General features: G+C 51.9%; 1 protein-coding gene across 5 annotated transcripts in view; it reads right to left on the bottom strand.

Annotated features, from left to right (window-relative positions):
* Positions 1–15214, bottom strand: part of GPSM1 (G protein signaling modulator 1) — a 150897-nt gene that overhangs the window by 5125 nt on the left and 130558 nt on the right. For all 5 annotated transcript variants that reach the window (XM_030535611.1, XM_030535610.1, XM_030535612.1 and 2 more), the window contains one exon: positions 2021–2180. In XM_030535611.1, coding sequence (XP_030391471.1) covers positions 2021–2180 — 160 coding nt within the window. The remainder of the gene's footprint in view (positions 1–2020; positions 2181–15214) is intronic.

Below are 15214 nucleotides of genomic sequence, written 5' to 3' on the forward strand. Positions count from 1 at the left end.
CCTGCGTCATAGCGCATGTCTTAGGAAATCACAGTCTGCACCTGGTTCTTTTCAGCCCTCCCGGAGCCAGCCTGCTCCTCCGACGGCTGTCTGTTTGGGTGTGTGTTTGGGAGCGAGAGCACGAGCCAAGTTCTCTGCTGATGTAAATGGGCTCAGTTCCACTGGCTTCAATGGAGTTTTGCCCGTTTCCCCCAGCGGTGGATTTGAGCCGTGACTTCCCACCACCCTCCTTACAGTGCTATGCTCACATCCCGCACAAGTGCACACGCGCCAAATGCCACCTAAAGATTCCGGTGCTGCCTCCCAATGAGAAACAAAAGACCAGCAGGCACTTGCAACGTGCGTTGCTGGCAGACAGCCCCTCGAGCCAAGGAGCTGGCGCTCCACCTGGGGCTGTGCTCTGTCTTACAGCAACCCTGTGGGAAACGGGGTTGAGGGGAGCGAAGGGAAATGGGCATTGCAAGTTCAGCCAGCGGCCCAACGTGCTGGCTAATGTCCCTACGCCTAAGTACAGACTTGTGCTGCCAATGCCCATCACGTCTGGCATGACCAGGTCTAGATGACACCACCTCTGGCACTGCTGGGAACCTCAGAGAGGAGGTTTTTCAAATGACGCGCGGAAGCAAACAGAAGGCGCTGCACAACAAAAATATTCAGTCGCAAGCTCTGAAACAACATCCAGCAGTCCATGAAAACAGCTGGGTGGTTCCTTTTTGCTGCTGGTTAGGAATGAAACATTCCCCCGCAATGTAGAAATCCAAGCACGCTGACACTGGGCGAGCAAAGGGGACCCAGTAAATAACTCTAAATAAAAAGTAAAACAGGGTACGTAGTTTTACTGTCTACGTGAAAGTGCAAATTAATTAAACAGCAATGTGCCCAACTCACACGTTTATCGAGTGTCTCACGGTATTTGCTGTTGTCCTTAAAGCCTCCTGTTAGGGAGGCATGTTAATACATGAGAATCTCAGCTTTCATTTCAAAAAGGAAGGCAGGCCCAGACCCCCCAAAGGGATTGATTCCAATGAGAATTTGGCCCAGAAACTCAAAGGTATTTAGGCACCTACGTTTCTAGCCATCAGGGTTGTGGAGGAAAGCTTCAAACTATGAAGTGAGGACAGCAGAAAGGCTCAGAAATCAGGAGCTGAATCAACAGCGCTCCCAATTCACGTGTTTATTAACAAATCATGTGTTTTAACCCAGCCTCCTGCTCTGGAGTTTGGTTTGGAACACCTGGGCTGATGGTAATACGGAAACAGCTTAAAGGCTGCTGCTGTCTAAAGCTCCCTCGATTGTGGCCCTCAGCGTAGCTGGGAAACTCACGCTGGTTTCTGTCTCAGCAACGCGCGTATCTCTGTAAAACCAATGCGCATTTCCAGGGTATTTTTAGGGTGAAAAAGCCATGGGACTCAGAGCCAGTCTGTGCTCCTTGTCACAACCCAGCCTGACCCACTCAGCCCTGTTTAGCTCTCGCTGCTGCCAGCTCTGTATTCCCTGGGTGGCTTGGTGCTGCAGCTCCGGAGCAGCCTTTTTAGGGAGGCCAGGTGTCTTTTTTTAAATCATCTTTTATGTTTGCTTGTTCCAAAGGGCATAGTTTGATCAAAAACATATGGAACAAATAAAAGGATAAAGTATCATAGAAAAAACACAGCAAATGACCCAGGTGTGTCACCAAACAGAATTTTGCAAGACCGCCTGAACAATGAATAATACTTAGCGCTTATAGCACTTTTCATCCAGAGCAGGAAAGTGCCTTATAGCCAACCCCAACATTTTGGGGTTCTTTTATTTTGTGTCTTGGTCCTTGTGCCTTTGGGGCTCATCTTTTCAAGCTTTTCTCTGAAACCAGGAAAGATACTTCTGAACAAAGAGCTGAGATTCTCACATAAGCACCTCACTTCAGGAGCTGGGGATTTCAAAGAAAACACGAACTATTGCCAGACTTGTGTTAAATTCGTGAGAACTGGCAGCACTGCAGACATGTCATTACTCTCATTAACGAGAGCCCCCAAATGCTTACATATTCTTTCTTCCAGGGCAGGCACGGAGGTGGCAGCAGCCTCTGCAGCCTCTGCCTGGCATTCTTCTAGCGGGCAGCGCTGGTCATCCATTCGGCTGCTCTGGAACTTGCTCAGCAGGTCAAAGAAGCATTCCTCGTCTGAAGGGGCCCGGTTGATTTTCTGCAAAGAAGAAAACAAACAGAAGAAGTCAAGTAATCAACAGCAACTCCTTGCATCTGCAAACTGCTGACTTACATATATACAAGTTTCCTGCCTTGTCCTAGGCCAAGTGGAGGCCAGATTCCCTGCTGCTCGGTGCTGCAGTGTGGAGCCGTCAGAGAGGGTCAGTGTTATTTGATTCTCTACTTGGCTCCGCCCCCAGCCACAGGATAGGTTAGAGCAGTTTGGGGGTTGCTCTAACCTGCACCAGCTGGCAATGACCTCCAAGGGACTGTCCGCACCCCCGTCCCTCCCCCAATTCACTCCTTGGCCAGGGCTATGAGGGTAAGGCCTAGAAACTGCCTCTGTCCCTGCTGCAGCCTCCCCCCGCCCGCCCACACACACCACCCTGAGCAACCCCAGCTCGGACATGTGGCGGGTTTCCACCTGAGCAATGCAAAGGGAGCAGAGCAGGATAGCAAATGGTGCCTCCGGGAGTCAACAAATTCCCTTTCACTCAGTTCATTGCTCATCTCCTATTAAGGCGGCTCTTTTCCAGCGCAGGTGTCCCACCAGGCACACAGCTGCATTGTGTCCCCAGCCATTCCTGTCTCCAAAATGGCTTCTTGCTGTTCTTCTCCTTGCCTTTCCTTTCCATCAGGGAACTGTAAAACTACCCTCCAACGGAAAGAAAGATCAAGCCCTCGCCCCACACACCCCAGCAAGGCAGTTACCTTCCTTTGCAAGTGCTCTCCTTCAGGGGCTATTGCCAGGGAGCATTCGTGAAGGCACACGGTGAGCAGCCGTCACCGTTCCACCAAGCCGTTCTGTTAAATAATCCAATCACATTTCAGCCGACCTGGGAACTCTGGATGCATTCTAAGCAGCCTTTGGCCAGGGCTGCGTTTCTAGCCTTCCTTTGGGCTCCTAGCAATGGGGAAGTTAGCCTTGCTGTCCAACAGCCTTCATGGCTACAGAGCATCGTGAACACACCGGCATGCGCTCCCCTGGCACACCAGGATTCTGCTATTGCTGGGAGAAAAGGCTGGTTCTAAAGGAGAGAGAGAGGGATTTCCATGCCCTTGCACGGGACAGGGAATGAGTTACTGAGCAGTGTTGGGGCAGCTAAGTGAAAGAGAGGAGATCTGGACAGGAGCGGGCTCAGTCCAGGGAGAGTTTAGGAACCTGGGAGCGGGACTGGGCTCGAAGTCAGAGAGGGGCAGGAAGCCAGTGAATGAGCTGGACCATAGGGTATCACACAGCACCCCCTTCTGGTGTGTTGTCCCCAGCCCCGTCCTCTCCCTTTGCAAGGTTATAGCCCTGTACACACAGACAGCGAGTGTTCCTCTCAAACCAGCTAAATTTAGACTCCCATAAAGGCCTCCACAACGTGAGCTTCCCAGTGTTCTTCCTTCCTTTCTGTTATCCACAGGAGACTGCTGGTTATAACCATTATTGAGCTGCAAATGCCACTCAATTATAGCGCTTCAGGAAAACAATTCCCGCCCGAGAGCCCCAAATGAGCACCTTTCACCAGACAGCGCTATATTTAAGCTGTGCTGTGGAATGGATTTGCTTCCAAAGCCTCCATGCACAAGCCCTGTGGTGTGACCAATTCCAGTTCAGACAGATGCATTTTTATGCCATTACCAGGCACGCTTCGTTAATGGAGTAAACACAGTGTCCCCTCTTTGGCTCAGCCAAATGCAGCGTAAGCAGCAGATTTCTCTGAAGAATTACTCAGAATTGGATGTGAAATTAGAAAATGAGAAGAGAGGCATCTGCCAGGCTCAGGAGGGCTCTGACTGGGCTCGGGATCTGGTACCGTCGCACAGGCTGCTCAGATACTACCAAGAGCAATGGATAAAATCAGTGGACACTGGTGAACCTCTGGTATCCGCTCAGTGGCCCACTGACATGAACTGGTGGCATGGATGCAGGGCTGGTGCAAGGAAGTTTCGCGCCCTAGGCGAAACTTCCATCTTGTGCCCCCCCAGCCCTGCAGCAGCTCCTTGCCCTGAAGTGTGCCTGCCGCCCCCGCGGCAGCTCTCCTCCCCCTGGCCCGAGGAGCCCTGCGGTACCTCCCCACCCCAGCTCACCTCTGCTCCGCGTCCTCCCCAAGCACGCTGTCCTGCTCTAATTCTCCTCCCAGGCTTGTGGCGCCAATCAGCTGTTTGGCGCCGCAAGCCTGGGAGGCGGGAGAAGTGAAGTAGCAACTGCGCAATGGAACCCCTGGGCTGCCGGTGGCATGCTGACCCAGGCATGAGTGGCAAGTTTGTAGAAATTTTGGTGGTGCCCAGAACCTGCCCCCCAAACTCCGCCCCCACTTGCCTAAGGCTCTGGGAGGAGTTTGGGGGGAGAGCTCTGGGGTACAGGCCCTGAGCTGGGGATTAGGGTGCAGGAGGGGTGCAGGCTTTGGGATGGAGTTTGGGTGCTGAGTGCAGGCTCCGGGCTGGGGCAGGAGGTGGGTGTGCAGGAGGGGGTGAGGGGTGCAGGCTTTGGGATGGAGTTTGGGTGCAGGCTGGGGGTGGGGGTGTAGGAAAGGGTGAGGGGTGCAGGCTCTGAGAGGGAGTTTGGGGGTGGGAAGGAGTGTGTGGGAAAGGGGAGGTGGTGCACGCTCTGGGAGGGAGTTTGGGGATAGGAGGGAGCGCAGCGGGATGAGGGGTGGGGCTGAGGATGAGGGGTTCATGCTGCAGGGGGGCTCAGGGTTGGGGAAGAGCATTAGGGTGCAGGAGGATGAGGGTTGGGGTTGACGATGAGGGGTTCATGATGCGGTGGGGATGAGAGCTGGGGAAGAGGATTAGGGTGCAGGGGGATGAGGGTTGGGACTGAGGATGAGGGGGGTTCATGCTGCAGGGGGGGCTCAGGGTTGGGGAAGAGCATTAGGGTGCAGGAGGATGAGGGTTGGGGGTCGACGATGAGGGGTTCATGATGCGGGGGGGATGAGAGCTGGGGAAGAGGATTAGGGTGCAGGGGGATGAGGGTTGGGGCTGAGGATGAGGGGTTCATGCTGCAGGGGGGGCTCAGGGTTGGGGAAGAGCATTAGGGTGCAGGGGGATGAGGGTTGGGGTTGAGGATGAGGGGTTCATGATGCGGGGGGGGCTCAGGGCTGGAGAAGAGGATTAGGGTGTGGGGGGCTGAGGGGTTTGGGGTGTTGGAGAGACTCAGGGAGAGGGCGGAAGCACAGGGTAAGGGCAGCCTGCCCTGCCAGTAGGAGATGGGGGGCACTAGGCCCTGGGACAGCAGACAACAGTTCTGCCGGAAGCCGCTCTACTCCAGCAACAGAAGCAGGCACGGGAGAGGTGCTGCGCTGCTTTCTGTGAGGCACGGACGCGGCGGGGCGTGTGGGGGGGAGACCCACAGGGGTCGGGGCCGGGGCCCAATCCAGGCAGGGCCGGGGGAGAGACCGAGCTCCAAATATTGCTGGAGCAGGGCCCCCAGCCCTGAATATTGCTGGTGCTCGAGCACCGCAAACATATAGAACCTGCCCCCTATAAACCCTGGGCTGTTGGCTGCTGCGGCAGCGCCCTGACCCAGGGGACACCCTGGGCTGCCGGCTGCGGATGCTGCCGGCAGCTCCGAGTCCCTCTCGATCCCAGCAGCAGCGGCCGCTCAACCACTTAAAAAAAATTTGGGGGCGCTTTTTGGCGCCCCCAAATCTTGGCATCCTAGGCAACCGCCTAGTCTGCCTAAATGGTTGCACCGGCCCTGCATGGATGGAATGACAGCACCAAAACCAAGAACAATTATTTGTTATTAGTATTATGAAGACTCAGCTCTTCAAAGGGATTTAGGCACGTACCTCCCATTGAAACCAATGAGAGTCGGGCACCTAAATACCTCGGAGGATCTGGATCTATGTGCCCCAGCAGGATCAGGTCCCCATTGTGCTAGGCACTGCACAATCACCTGAGAGAGAGTGTCCCTTCCCTGAGGCATTTATGATCTAAACAGACAAGTCAGGCAAAGGGCGGGAGACAGGAAGGATTATTACAGGGCTTGAGGTGAAGTGCTCTGCCAAACAAGGGGGCTGTCGCAGAGAGGGGACTGACCCCAGATGGCCTGTGTCCCAGGGCCTTCACCGCACAGCCATCCCTCCAGTCAGGCGCCTGCCTCAGCAGAGAGGCACTTCATGAATGGGTCCCACAGATCGAACCCCCCTTCCCTCACCCGCCACAGGTGGGTCCCTGCAGGCCAGTCAGTGGGGAATCGTGGGTGCGCATGCCCTGGGGAGAGGGAGATTTAGCTCTCGAGTTAACGAATCTCGAGCTATTCTCTAGCACAACGTTCATTGACCACAACCAAACCGGATGTAGCAGGGAAAGCACGTTCCGTGCGAGAGGGGCAAGCTCACGCTGAGCTGACTACATGGCCACACCCCGTCCACACCTAAGTCCATCTGACAGCCCCACTTCTCCTGTGCTGCTCCTATACACTGAGCTGGCTTGTATACAATCACCCACCGCTGTTCCCTCTCCCACAGGCCGCTTGTCCGTGTGCCAGTCTTGTCCTTAGATTGCGAGCAGGACTGTGCTTCACGAGGGCCTGGAAAGCACAAGTGCACAGCAGGTGCTATTGCAAATACACACTAATAAACGGGCTGGCTGCGCTTGTGGAGTTCGGGAGCGTTCGGCCTTCAGGCTCAAGCCATGTGTGGGACGCCAGGGAACCCAGTTGTGCTACTGCTTCCACAATGCAAAGCCTGGCTGGAGATTTCTTCCTGAATACCCCAGCAGCGCCTTCAGGCAGCCCTTCGATGACCTCACCAGGCTTTGCTGATTTTAACCCTTTGCATTCTACGTTTTCCGAAGCACCTACCAACACCAGCTCCTTTCTCCTCCCATCATCCCTGAGAGGCAGGGGACGTCCAAGCCCTATTTTACAAACTGTGGAGCAGAGGAGTCAGGTGACTTGGCTCAGGTCACCCAGCGGGTCACTGGCAGACCAAAGGATAGAACCCAGGTGTCCTGGCTCCCAGTCCTCTGCTCTGATCACGAGAATCTGCTTCTCTCATGGACACTGAAGTACAAAATGAAGTAAAGCTCCGATGCATCCTGGGATAGAAGCGCTTAGAGATGCTCACGTCTTAATGTAAAAAAAAAACCCCAAAACAAAAACAAACAAACAAAAGCTTCCTTTCCTTCCTGGTTTTGGCTTTTGCGGCCTTGTACATCTGCACTAATTTGCTACCTAAACCTCTAGAACTCTCCCCGTCACACTCAACAGCTTTTGGTAGAGGTCTGGACAGGGATTCCCATGGGGCTCCTAACTTGGCCAGTGGAGGGGAACTCCTGGGTGATGCAGGGCTTAGCTCACACTCCTCAGCACCCTGGCTGAGCACTCTGCTTCTGGAGTGACTGCAGCCCCTTCCCAACCAGGGAACAGGGCAAGGTGTAGCACCCAGGTGGATGCATTCAGGCCTTAGGCCCAGCCCTTTTAGCACTTGGCACTGGAGACAGAGAGGGCATCAGAGAAAGGCCTCAGCTCATTCAAGATCTCAAGCAACAGGTGCCTGCTGGTGGCAAAGAAAACCTGGAACTCCAGCCCCGGACACGTAGGGCACTGGAGTAAAGCCAGCAAAGCAAGAGAAGTCAGAGTTCGGGTCCTTTGCTGACTCTGGGATCATCTCAAGCTTGTCAGCAAGGCAAGGAGGCTGGCGTAGGAGACCGAGGCTGGCGCAGGAGAAGCCATGTGAGGCTTCTCTTATGGGCCCCTCCTCGTTCTATCCCAGTGGAGAGCCCTTCTAAACAGCTGAAGAAGACTTCAAACAAAGGGCAGCTTGGTTGTTTTCAAAGGGGATGGAAAATCCCCAGGAGAGAGTGGTGATGAGGGGGTTAAAGCAATGGTTTTGGCTCAGTAAATGAAGGAAAATAATTCTCTTATGCTAAGCAAACCAGACGAGATACATTCGACTTCTATTTAGGGCATCGTCAAAATTAGCAACAGGCCAGGCAACGGAACATTAGCAATCTGGGAGCTGATCGGGGGTGGGAGGGAGAGAGTAAAACTCCACCTCTCCCATGTGCTGATCTGCTAATAAAATGGTGTGTTGGAAAGAACAGCCTCTGAACCGATAATAGCTGCATGCTGGAAATCAAAGGGTTTAAACTGAGGATGTGCTGCATTTATTACAGTTCTGCCACATCAGGCTGCATAACCCAAATTTCATGAGGGAGAAGAAATTCTGCTCTCAGTCACACTGATTCAACCCAGCGGGTTTCAGCGGGGTTGCACCAGTGTAGCCAGGAGTGGCATTTGGTCCAGAGAAGGACTCTGACTTCAAATGTGCAAACATTAGGGAAGTGTCACTGGGGAGGAAAAATTAAGCTAAGAAGTGATGCCACGCGCTCCAGAGAGCTGAGTTCAGATTCCGCCATCGTGTGAAAAAATGAGCTTCTACTGGACACTTTGTCTGGGTCACAAAAGCATCACACAGTTTCAGGTGACTGGCAGACACTGCTCAAGCAAGGCCCGGGGCTGAGACAGGAGCGGGTGTTTCACCTGATCTGTGAGAGGAGTCAAGGACGGGAAGAGCCAGGGGGTGGTTGGCGGGACCTGGGACAGCCTGGGAACGGTCAGGCAGGTTCAGAGATGGAGGCATGCTGGGGGAGCCATACAGGAGTCCAGGGCTGGGGTTGCTGCAGATCAGGGTCAGTGTTCACAGGAAGTCCAGGAGAAAAGCAAGGGATGCAGCTGAAGCTCACGGGACACTGGCACGGTGGTACGGGGGAGCTTTTGCACTCTGCTGGCCCAAACCAGTGCTATTCATCCTTCTCTTTCATAAGCACCAATCACCCAGTTAACCCCCCTTGAGAAACAACTCCCACCTCCTCCATGTCCCTCTCACTGCGGACTAGTGGCTCGCTTTCCCCTTGATTCGCCATGGACTGGCTCAGCAACCCTCTAATTAAAATGCTAAAACCTGATGATACCCCGAGCGCTTGGCTCCCTTAGTGCACACCTCTGGCCTGGCCTCAGACAAGGAGCTGCAGAGAGAGCTGGACCATCACCATGCAGGCCACGCATGGGGTCGCGATCAAGAGTGCGTGGACGATGCCATTTTGTAGAGTAAAACAGCGTCCTCATCTGGCACATATCGTGCATGTGCTACAAAATGGCGTCTTCCATGCTATCTGGGGTCGCAGGCGTTAATAAAGCGTCAAAATGGGGTCCTGCCACCAAACTTTGTGAATTGCTGCTCTAGCTTGTAGGACTGGTCCCCAGCTCCCTGGATCTTTCATTCATGAATTAGACCTTGTCTACCTGTGTCCTTAACTTACCATAACAATGAAAAATGAGACGGGTGCTTCCCCAGCTGCCATATCAATAAGCCTCAGACAAAACCTGTTGCTGAGAAGTCCTTGCCCATTCCCTAGTGTCCTCTATACGGACGGCAGGCAAGGAGATGATAAATGAGCCTTCCCGACAGCAGAGGGGCCCTTCTCCGGAGCGGCTCATCATTTATCTGAACAACACACACCTGCGGCCCAGCACAGCCCGGGGAACTGTTACCAAAGAGACAGGCCAAATGGGTCTGCGCTTCCCTATAAGGATTTTAAATGGAAATGAGGCATGTGTGTGTGCGCGTCGTGGGAGGGAGAGGGAACTGCCCTTATGATGGGAAAGAAAATCTCTTCTCACACGGCACCGTTCGCAGCGGGATGGATCTCAAAGCACTCACTCAAACGCGACCCCAGCTTCACAAGCAGAGCAGAGCTCATAGCCTGTAACGAGAAATGCATGTGACTAATCGAGATTCTTTCTCCGCCAGCGGTTTGCAATTTCGACGTACTTATTCACTCTATTAAACGATAGTTTCTGCCAGCTGATGGAGCGACTCCTTTAGCTCAAGTGCTAGCAGTGTCCACAGCACTTCTCCTTTGACTGCTGTCCCGAAGTATTTCCCAGAGCAACGAGTTAGTCCTTGCTCCAATGCTGGGTTCCAGCTCTGCTGACGATCCACATAGGGAGTCATTACAATTAATTCCGGTGTGAATACTTATGTGCATTAATTGAAAATCCACTTCCTCAAAGACTTGCATGGGCCCCTTGGAGATCTGTTTCCCTCAAACATTTGTGCTAGTGAAGCTGCAGCACTCGAACATTCCCATAAAGCGAACGACTGGTGCAAACCCATTCACTCAAACTCACAGCAATTTTTAAAAAACGTGCTTCACCCATCTTTACTCACAATGCCCCAAGAGGTCAGTATTATCCCCTCCTTACAGAGGGGTAAACTGAGGCACAACAACTCGGCCACACAGCAAAGCAGTGACAAATCTGGGAATAAGGACCAGAAGGTCTTGGTCCCCAGTGCCTGGGATGCTGAGTAATGGGTCACTGGTCCTGCTGATCTGATATAGGAAATTTCCACTTCTTATTTAGACTTAGAAATAATTCCAAATGCCTCATTGCAGCACCCAGGGCCCAATGCAAAATCCACTGATGCCAATGGTCATTGGAGCAGGCCCTCGGAGTCGCCTTTGTGTTTCAGAAACAAGTTTCAATCCTTATCTTCCCTCAAAGATTTATTTTCGCTCCAGGAGGGGCTGCGGGGAGGTCTGGCTTTGTTCCTCTGTGGGAGAGTTGCAGTCTCTCTTTCGGGAGGGGAAGCTTCCTGAGCCAGCTTCCACACCTCAGCCAGGGATGGCAAAAGACATGTGAAAACCAGACGAGGTATTTAATCGTCAGGGGAAAGCTGAGGGGCTCCCTCAATAAGGTCTCGGCCAGGCAGGTGGGCCCTGAAAGGGTGAGAAAATCCAGCTGTGCCTGCCACCCTGGACTGGAGCCTCCCCCTTGCGCTGCTGGGGTTTTCTGTATTGTGAAACAGGGACCAGCTTACATGCCAACTTCTTCAGCTCAGCTATAAATCCATTCTTGCTCTAAAGGGCACTGGAGACACACACACTGCTCTCCCCCGGCCTTGTGGCTGGGCAAGATATGAATTCTCCTCTTGCCATCTGAAGGCAAGGAAAATACAGCTTGGGACAGAGCCAAGAACAGGGTCAGGGCTGTTTGGGGGTCAGAACAAGGGAGGCTGGCCCCATGTTCTCCCCTCAGGGAGCCTGCCTCAACCAAGCTAATGGAGATGTATCTAGCCAGCAAGAGGGGCAGAGAACTGCATTTCATTTAAAGTCACAGTCCACACTTTGTACGACTGACATTTTCATCACGACACCCAACTGCTAATCAGAGTGCAGAGAGGGCTAATGAACCTCTGCCAGTCAGACTCGTTTACCTGAAACAGGCCTCCCTAATTTGAAGACATCCAGGCTTTTGCATACATTTTTTTTTCCTAAGTGATCAGCAGGCCGTTTCATCTGCTGTTTTGTAACCAAGATGGAGACAACACCAGCTGCTATCTGGAAAATGCATCAAAAAGCGAGTGCCCAGGTGATTGGGTATCTCTGAGTCACCTTCTCGCGCACTCTGAGGATTTGCAGAGATGCTGCACACCCACGCCTCCTGATGGGGTGTGTGGGGCTTCTGACAATCAGGTTGAGAAGCTTCGGAGGTTCTGAGACTTCTACCTCCTTAGCAGCATTCATAAGGGAGTGAGGATCTTGTGGAACTCCTTTTTCCCTGAGGCCACTTAGCCCTAAAACTCCCCATTATTAGCATGAAGGGATTATGCTTGGAATTATTATACCAGAATCAGGCCCCAGGGGGCTGGGGGCTGTACAAACACAGACACCATCCACCAGTTTCCCCACGGCTCTTGTGGTCTAAAAGTTCTACTTTGAGAACCACTGAACTCACCTAAAATACCTGGCTCAGGGCTCCATCTTCTGAGCCCAAGCTCCACTTCTGTCCAGACACTAATCAGTTAGGCTCTGACCCAGATTGCTGAACTGACTCAAAGTCCTGCTGACATTTGGTCCAAGGCCTCTCATTCTGCTGTGTGGACACACTCGTACGGCTGCGAGACCTGGGCCCAGTGATTGCGAGCTCAGGTTTACAAAGCAGTCCGCAAGCCCGGGTCCCACAGACCCAGATTTACAGTGCAGTGTAGCCATCCACTAAAGGGCCTGGGGCGAAAGGCTATGGGGAAGATTAAATGGGATTCAGTGTCTTGTAAAATCACTGCAGTAGCAGCTGTGCAGGGCCAGCTTAGGGGGAAATTCAGCAAATCACTTACGCACATGCTGAAAGTCAGTTATAGGCACTTGCTTAAGGGCTTTGCTGAATCAGGGCCTTTAGGAGGAGATTTTCAAAAGCACCGAAGAGATGTATCCACCTGAGTCTTGACGATTTTCAGTAGCACTTGTGCTCTTGAGTTCCTTTGAAAATTCCCCTAAAACCACCTCTGCCTCCTCTCACAACAAAGGCAGATTCCCAGGGCAACGCTGGGGTTCCGTCTTCCCCTTCCCAGCCCCGGCGTGTCTCTGCAAAGGGCAGCCTTCCTTTGACACGCACACGGGCAGAGCTACTTTCTGAACACGGCGCTGGGTGCGTTAACACGTGCACAAGCACTGTCTTTGTGGCACCGTTGGGTGGTTTTATACAGCACCTCTCCTTCGGCTGGTGCCCCAAAGTGCTTCTCAGAGTAACAAGTTAGATGGCGGTGCTGAGCGGCCAGCCAACGGAAGCACCCTCTGTGCACTCAGCAATTGCTCCCGTCCAGCCGGGGAGGTGAGACTCTTGTCTGTTACGAAAGGGTGTGCGGGGCGGAGTTACCATCTCCCCATTGCTTGGTCCCTGCGTCTCCAAGATGTTCAGCTTCATGGAGCGAAATAGAGAAGGATCCAGTGCTGGAACCCTGCAGCTGGTGTGGCTCTTCTGTGCACGCAGCTGCCACCCTGCCTAGTCGCTGATGGGTGCTCCACTCTGCTCAGCAGCCAGCCATGGAGAGCACAGCAGCTGGCACTGATCGCAGTCACGGCCGGCCCAACAGACCCCAAAATGAACTCCAGCAGGGCAGGGCCAGGAATTAAAATTCACTTTAAAGAGGGAGCAATTTGGGGCAGGGACACTGTCTCCCTTCTTATGCTGAGAGCACCTAACACATCGAGGGAGATACCATAATACCTATAATAAATCACAGCAACCCTGCGTCCAGGAGAGGGGGGCAAGAAAACGAAGAGACAGAGTGAGAAGGAACAAACAGGTAGCAGGAAAATCCTAGAGGGCGAGTGGAAGGAGGAAAGTCACATTCTGACTCAGCGACCCCACAATGTCCTTCTAAGCTTGGTCAGATGGTAGGGCTTACAGCAGGGGACTAGGCGTCAGGACTCCTGGGTTCTCTTCCCCACTCTGTGACTCACTGTAGGTAAATCATGTACCCTCTGCATGTCTGAGTTTCCCTGAGTACCTTATGTTTGTGAAAACACTTTGAGATCTTCAGATGCTAGAGAAAAGCTTTTTTTTTTTTTTTTAAGAGAAAAGCTGCTAATTATTATACTAGTGTAGTACATGGCATCTTCACACTCTCTATTCGATAGTGTCATAAATGCAGAAAGAAGGATGACCAGCATTTTCTATTGATCACACTATTGTCCATATATTCCACAGGGGCTTTGGAACGACAACATCTGCTAATAATGTCCAAGGTTTCAGTCCCCTTTAGAGGCTTATTATTAGAGCTGGTCAAACATTCTTCATTCTTCTTTTCTTCCCCAAAGAAAGGTGGCTTTTCAGCCAAAATAGAAATGTTTGTTTTGTTCCTTCGGTTGAAATTTCTGACAAAAAAAATCCCAAACTGAATTTTTTTCAGTTTTTGAAAACCAAAAAATGTTTCAAGTTCTAGTTAAAAAAGCCACACATACACACCCTCCAAAAGGTGAAAACTTTTCAGGCTAAAGTTTTGAGGGGGTAGTGATTTAAAAAAAAAATGTCCCCCAAAAGTCAATGGATGTTTTTTGTCCAGCTCTCTGTGTTATACATTTAACTTCACACTACAAAGAGTCATGGAACTTTCCTGCTGGCAAATGCTTCCTCCTCACGGACACATACACATCACCTGCCAGTTATAAATACCCCAGCCAAATGGCTCTGGCAGCCGGGGCTTCTCCCACAAAGCTTCCTGCTGCCTCCACAACATTTTAAAGTTAGTTCTTTTTAACACCGTAAGAGTCAAACAGGAAATGGGAGCCAGGCAGAGTGGCTGCAGTGGGATACAGTTTGGGGAGGAAGGTTTATTATTGAACCCCATGCTAAGAGAAAAATCCTCCCACTTGCTTTTCATTTTACAATCATGAGATGCAATTGTGTGATTTTCTGACATGCTGCTGGCTTGAGGGTCAGAGACTTGAAGTTCAGAAAGGTCCATGATGATCAGCTAGTCTGATCTCCATAAACGCAGGCTGTCCAATGACTCGAGGCCATCATGGGGGCTCTCAAAGCTTCCACATCCTCCAAGTGATATAGGGATTGTCACTGCAAATCAGAGCAGAGGGCTGACCTAATCCAGCATCCTTTCTCTGACAGCGATTGGCGCTGGATGCTTCAGAGACAAGTAAAAGAAATTCTAGTGGAAAATTAAGGACTAGGAAGTCCAGAGCGGCAGTTTCTTCCAACCCCCATCAGTCAGTGGCTGGCTTACGCCATGAAGCACAAAGGCTAATACCTCTTCTGAACTTTGTTTATCCCGTCCAGTGTAACTACACTACTCGTTATCCATGTAAATAGCTAGTCTTCATTTCTCTGATCGCACAAATGACATTCCCTTGTAGCACCAATTCCATTAAGGGGCCTTGGAGAACTTTGATGTCCACTCCAACCAGAAGAAGTCTGTTTCGTTATAAAACGTACCCCCAGCCAGAAGAAAGTCTCAAATCTCTAAGGACTTTTCACTGCCACTTAAAACATCCTTGTTTTGCATGAAAGGTCACTGCTTCTAAATGCACAATGCGGGACGCAATGAATGGAAATTGAAATGGTAGCAAGTTTCTGAACAGTAAATCAACTTCAAAAACTCCAAATTTAAGGCATGTTTTTTGGTGGCCCCTCGTCTTCTAGAGCACCTTCCATCACAAGATTTCAAAGGGCTCAGTCCTGACCCCACCCCGATGTCAGCAGCAAATTCCCCATTGACGTCCATGGCATAAGATCAGACG

Source organism: Gopherus evgoodei, chromosome 16 (assembly GCF_007399415.2).
Source record: "Gopherus evgoodei ecotype Sinaloan lineage chromosome 16, rGopEvg1_v1.p, whole genome shotgun sequence".
NCBI classification, from domain to species: domain Eukaryota; kingdom Metazoa; phylum Chordata; order Testudines; family Testudinidae; genus Gopherus; species Gopherus evgoodei.